The following is a 6,794-nucleotide window of genomic DNA, read 5'->3' on the forward strand; positions in this document are numbered from 1 at the left end:
TTCTTCAACTGTATCAAATTCTCATTTTCTGATAATGAATGGCACCTTTTTCATCTGTTTAGAGGGGTAAAAAATAGAATTGATTTCATTCTCTGTAAATTCAGCTGTGAATGAATGGTGTCAGTTATTTTTGCCACAACTGGTAAACAGATGTCCTCTTACCCTTAAAAAAAAAAAAAAAATTCTCCTCCTCTGTTTCATTTTGGAAGTAGCATTTATATTGATACAGTGCCATTGATGTACCTCTGTGAAAGTGATTAAAAAGGTAAACATGGATGGGCATATCCCACAATTTATTAGGTACAATTTACAGTTCAGTTGCCCGTTTTTTTATCAGTGAATTCTAGGGCCACAAGTGTTTAAAAAAAATAAAATAAAATAACAAACAATAAAATAAACAAAAAAATCCTAATTTTCTGTCTCAAGGCTCAGTTCCAAGACCTTTCTCTCAGTTTCAGTTGCAAGTGCATGTGCATCATAATTTCCTTTTGATTCTGGCATTAAAGGCCACAATCCTTTTATCTTTAGCATTTTCCAAAGATTCCAGTTTAAATTGTAACGATATCCATTCCTCTTCAATACCATGTCATTTATTGTGAATAACCTTACATCTAAGTACCTCTTTAATTTCCCATTGGTGTTTAAATCCTCCACATAGAAACCAGTATTCAGCATTATAATCCTACATTTTCAATGTCTTCGAATCACTCCAGTTTTTAACTCATTGACTTTATCAAGATTAGTTTTAATACCTTTAAAGAATCTAAGACTAAGACTGGTAGGACTGTAAATTGAGGGCAGAGGGGGGAGTACAGTAAACCGTTGTGGGGAGAGATCAAGAGTTTCAAAACTTATTCTGCTTTGTCTCCTAGTTAGGTTACTAACATTATTGTGCAGGAGGGAATTCTTTTTAGAAAGATCACCTGGGCTTGCTTAATACAAGATGTCACACTGCCTGCAGCAAAAAGTCTGAGTGAGCAAGGAGGACAGCAACACACTGCAGTCTGAAGCTTTGCCAAAACTCTCCTTGAACAAAGTCAATCCTCGCTACTTTAGTAGCTTCCAAAAAGTCTCCTAAAGAACAACACCTTTCTGCTACCGCAAGTAGCTTGGATAAAATGAACTGTTAATTGCAAAAGGAAATTCCTAGACACTAAAAGTGCTACTCTGAGCACATACATGCTGAGCACTTCAAGTATAACTCTGCATTTCAGTAAAAATGCACCACCAATAGCTCCCTCCCTTCCCCCAGAAAAGTGTTTACACATATTGACTAATGTTGGCATTTTACCACCATGCTGATTCACTATCTGTCGTACTGATAACATTTATTATTTTATTTTTTGCATAGGTTCACTATTATGAAGATGGTAATGTTCAGCTAGTGAGCCATAAAGACATACAAGATTCATTAACAGTGTCTGTAAGTTATCTTTTTACAAGATCTCATCTGTTTAAGTGACACATTTTTGGTATAGGTTTTGGATGTATTATTTAATATGACACTGTTAAGACTTTTGATGCTCAGCGTGAGTTCTGGCCTTTGTATTCTACACTGTAAGTGTTTCTTCTTGTATTCTACACAACAGTGCTGGTTAGACATTCTGACATAAGATACTTTCACCATTTAGAAATACGTGAATAAAATTGTACATGCAAGTAGCTAGCATCCTAAGGCCTGTTCACTATAGGGACTGGTGCTGTCTGAGTGCAGAATGAACTAATAATTGCTCTTCATAATAAAATACCATGATTGGTAGAAGGCATGAGGAAGTGAATAAACATATTTTGTGCTTGGGGTGTCCATTAATAAACTTGTCAATGAAATTAAATTAGCAGAAGGGAACAGAAAAAGTACAATTTGAAAGCATCTCAGATGGTCATGACATGCTGATGAAGAACTGGGCTCCGAGTGCCAAACTGGATTTAACAAACAACATTGTGAATTAAAAGAAATATATATTTTTTAAAAAAAAGCAATGCTCACAGGTTTTCCAATCACAATAGCAGCATACAGAGTGGGGAAGGGTGGTGCTAAATGATAAAATTTCAGAAGTTGTAGACATGGAAATTACTTCTGAGTCAAGTAAAGGGACCAAACATCCTTGCTTATGCTCTTTTCAGCTGACAGTTGCTTCAGTGGAGACTGAGGGGACTGTTCCAACAGTGGGTCCTGTCCTGCCATATCAGTCAGATACTGAAGGACCAATCTGGACCAAGAGATTTGGTGCTTAGCACTTCCTCAATCAGCCTGCCTTCCTTCCTCTTAGCAGGGAGAAGGGCAACAAGTGTCTCCTCTTCAGGCATATTTAGACTTCAGGCATACAAGGCATAGAAGACAACACAGGCAAAGCCCGCTGTCCTCTTGGAGAGAGCAGGAAAAGTGCCTTAGCTGTCGGGCCCCCTCCTCTTCTTCACCATGTGGCTGAGCAGCAGCTTCCTACCAGCAACAGCAGACCTGAAATGAATAATTTCAAAGCTCCCTTGCTAAAGACAGATATGAATAAGTATGCCAGATCAGTAGGGGATTCATTCAGTCTCTCAGCCCTCCCAACACATATGGCCTTTTTTTCTGGAAGCTGAGCAAGAAGCTGTTAATCCAGGAAAGATTGCCTGACTCAGTAGAGCATATGAGGTCTCTCTTCCTTGCCTCTTTGCAGGATTCAGGCCTCTTCTTTTTCCCTAAGTGGGCACCACCTCCACTGGTCTCCCCCTCTTCCTCCTCTGTAATTTCCAAGAACATTTTTATAGCTCTGCTGCTGAAGACAACTCCTCCCATCTCTGTGGAAGCAGCTCCTCTTGTAGATCTGGAGGCTGCCACCTTCTAGGCATACCCCTCAAGGAGTTAGCTTAATTTATTTCCCATAAGATCAAATTCTGACTGCAGACTCCCTGGTAGAAGACAAGGAGAGAGGATTACCCATTCTTTTAGGATGGGACTCTTGGCCAAGGCGCTCTGCTAGTCTATCTAAAAATGTTGGAATTAGGATGTCCTGCTCCAGATGCACCCTTATCTCCGAGTCTCCTAAAAATGTGCAAGCTAGACCCCCAAGTTCCAGTATCCCTTATTTCTCAGCTCAGCTCAGCAGTAGCCTCTTGCTGGAAATCTTCTTGGATCTCTGATCAATTGTTCATATTCTTAAGGTTGCCCTGGGTAAACTGAGTTTTATGGTAAAGTTTAAACATTTTAACACCCTTGTTTTACAATATTTTTAGAGACTTATTTTTCTCTTCTGTTGAATAATCAAATGTGTTATAGTACGAGTACTTTCAAATGCATCTCTCTATGGTCTTGTTGGTTTGACAAATAATTTTGGCAAAAATAACTGGAGAAGGGCTCAATGAGATCTGCTTGTTTTGGTATGTACTATCCTTAGCGGGTATAAATGGATCTATATTCTCTTGCCCACAGGTATTTAATAGCCGTGGCTTCCATAAATGGTTCTATAGTGACTTGCCCACAATTAACTAGACAGTGATACTGCTGCAAATTTTCTTAAGATTCACTAGTTTTTCCTCTTTCCAGTAATGAGCTTAGTTTATACTTAAGGACTATATTTAGAGATATGCAGCACCAAGGCATAACTCAAGCATTCAAAATATAGTACCAAAGAAAAAATGGAGTTACTCGGGCTTTAGGAAGCACAAAGTTTTTCAAATTGAGGCTTGAACTGAATAACACTTGTTATGAAAGCCCAATTAATCTATTATAGACTTTCTGGCTATTGGAGGCTACTTTAAGCATCTTATAATTGCAGGAGAAGTATAATTCACTGACAGCTTTTTTAGGGTTGTAACATTTTAGAGTTACTTAATTTGAAAACAAATCCTTTCTTTCCTAGAACGAAGCCCAAACAGCAAAGGAATTTATAAAAATTGTAGAGGCTGCAGAAAATGAGTATCAGGTATGACTTCTGAAACATCCAAAATATATTACTCATATGTAAAACAATGCCTAATTTCGCCTAATATTGTGTACACTTAGACTGAGTACCAAAACTCATGTAATATTACTGAAGTAGGAAAACTGGCTTTTGTAAGTGAATGCAGTTTTGGTATTTCATTTCAATTTTAAGGATTATTGCTATAATACCATTCATTTTATAACTTTAAGAAACAGAGTCAAGACAGTCTAATTGTGCTGATAGCTAGAGTGCAGAACTAAAACTTATCTCTGTTACCCGCATTTCCTGCTCCCAGTCCTTCTGGTTGTTCCACCTACTTGTTGCGTCTTGTTTTAAATTAGACTGTGAGCTTTTTGAGGGCAGATTTTTTTTGTCAGTATAGCACAGTGGGACCCTGAGTTTCTCTAGGGTTTCTAGGCACAAGTGTAATCCACATTATTTCATTTCAGAAGTGCACAACCTCTTATGAAAGGCAAGTCCACAGTTAAATACTCTGACTGGATGGACACATCTTGATATGTAGATAATATTTCACCAGAGCAAGAAGTTCACATTTTGGTGGAAATTTCCATCTAAGCAAATCAAAACCTCACTTTATTTGAATAAGACAAGTATTTCAAATGGATGAGGTTTATAGAGTTTGCAAAATATAACTGTTCTAGGAGTCATTTGTGGAAATTTGAGTTCCATGTTCATTAAACTTTTGATCTAAGGGATCACTTTCAGGCATGAAATTATATCCCACTTGTGCTTTTTAGCAAAATAACACTGTACACTTTAAATTTATATGACTAAAAGTGTTACTTGTAGTGCTTACACGTATTTAGTCTTGGAAGGATTGGATTTTTATCATTAAGCATTGATTTCACAAACAAATATTTCCATCAATCAAAATTTACTGCGAGGCAAAGGAAGAATAATGCTGCTTGAGAATTTGAGTTTGATTTAAAGATATTTACTTGGCATATTTTTGATGTGATCAATTTGTTTAACAGTTATAAAGCTTTAATTTTTTGAATCTCAACATCTGCTGTCATTAATTTCCCACAACTGAAAATTTAAATCAACTTTTTAAAAATGCTTTAAAATATACATTGATATTATCAGTTTGAATTTTTTAATTCTGCTGACCCTAAATGTAGTGTGTGTGCAAACTGATCACCCCCATAGGGGGGGGAAAAGTGAAAGGTTATGGTCTATGGTAATGCTGTTAGCTCTCAAAACCTATATTTAACTTTCAAAACCAAGACAGAGTTTAGGCTCCCATTTGACAGCTTACTGAAAATGTGTGATCTTAATTTTTTTAGACTGCATAATTTTAGTAAGACTTAAGAACAGGAGGCAACAGATTACACATTATCCTGTGATTATTTGAATTATCTGTATATGTATGCCACTGTTTCAGTTATTTTCTTTTTTCCAGTGTAGTTTTGTTTTGAATAATTCTAACTCTTTGCTCTGTTTAACAGACTGCTATCAGTGAGAATTATCAAACTATGTCAGACACTACTTTCAAGGCCTTACGTCGACAATTGCCAGTTACCCGCACTAAGATTGACTGGAACAAGATCCTTAGCTACAAGATTGGAAAAGAGATGCAGAATGCTTAAGAAAAACATTGCATGACTGGATAATTTTAGTGTTCTTTCTTTTCAAATAAAAAGTATTTGGAACTGTTGTCACCCAGTCAGCATGGGCTTTTGCCATTGAAAAATCACTGTAAGTACTTTGGTTAGAGCACAAAGCTTAACGAATGAACCTTTTTTTTTTGTTTTTTTTTTCAGTTTGTTTCCTTTTTCTCAGAGGGTCGCAAAATCAATATAGCTGAAAACCTTCCTCTAGAGTTTCTGTTGTACCTTTACTTTTTTTATAATGAAAAGACCATGCCTTTAGATTTCAATTTAAAATTAAGAACGGTTTAAATATTTTTGCATACAATAACTCTCTCTTGCTTTCATATGAAGTGAGCAACTTCTGAAATTTGCTGGATTCCTTGAAGATTTCAGAAGTGTACATTTCTAGTTCAAGGCTCATGATGGATTTAGCCATATATGCTGCTGTAGAAATCATCCAGCCCTTCATTGGATGCAAGATTGGGGAAAGCATTGTCTATTTTAAGTATCTTAAAAGCTTTCAAAATACTTATTCAGCTGGCTCAGTGTTAACTTTTTTTAAACAAGGCCACAGTCTTATGCTGTTTGAAGATTTTGAAATTAAATAAAGTACTTATTTCAGAAATGCATTTAATGCTTTATTCCTGACAGTTACTTAATGAGTTCAGATTCCATCTGCCAGAGTTATTTTTTATCATACAGCCACAAATGTAATATAACAAGGCATATTGTAATATATAATCCTGTACTCATTACCATGTCTCAGTTTTTTTTTTTTCTTGGATTGAAATGTACTAAAATTCAATGTGACATTAAAATGCAGATTTTCTATTTATTTGAGTAGCAAATCAATTACTGATTGATCCTGTTGTGTGGTGTTTTTAAAAATATGGACATTGCCTAAAACTGATATTTTCACTTTGAAACTTGGTCGCTTACTGGTTGCAATTAGAAATGCTGGGTACATATATGGTTTGCTGTAATAGCACATTTCTCCATCTCCCCATTTGTAAGATGCATGCTCATAATATTACTGTCTACTAATCTTAGTCTTCTAAGGACTGCTTGAAGTTCTTAGTTTATAATAACTTACTGTTTGCTATAGGGAATAGAAGAGATTTAGGTGCCTGTGAAGACCAAAACGAATCTCAATCTGCTAGAGGGGAATCCTTTCCTTGTGTGCTGCAGTTGTTTTGGGATTGAAGTGTTTTTTTAGGTTAAAAAAAGAAACCCTGCAAAGAACAATGTATGCAGTCAAACATTTCAGCAGTTTGAA

General features: G+C 36.1%; 1 protein-coding gene across 1 annotated transcript in view; it reads left to right on the forward strand.

Annotated features, from left to right (window-relative positions):
- Positions 1-5,703, forward strand: part of CAPZA2 (capping actin protein of muscle Z-line subunit alpha 2) — a 45,112-nt gene extending 39,409 nt beyond the window's left edge. The window contains exons 8-10 of the mRNA XM_074942296.1: positions 1,352-1,423; positions 3,843-3,905; positions 5,375-5,703. Of these exons, the coding sequence (XP_074798397.1) occupies positions 1,352-1,423; positions 3,843-3,905; positions 5,375-5,515 (276 nt within the window). The 3' untranslated portion in view covers positions 5,516-5,703. The remainder of the gene's footprint in view (positions 1-1,351; positions 1,424-3,842; positions 3,906-5,374) is intronic.
- Positions 5,704-6,794: the final 1,091 nt, after the last annotated feature.

Source organism: Natator depressus, chromosome 1 (genome assembly GCF_965152275.1).
Source record: "Natator depressus isolate rNatDep1 chromosome 1, rNatDep2.hap1, whole genome shotgun sequence".
In the NCBI taxonomy this organism is placed as follows: domain Eukaryota; kingdom Metazoa; phylum Chordata; order Testudines; family Cheloniidae; genus Natator; species Natator depressus.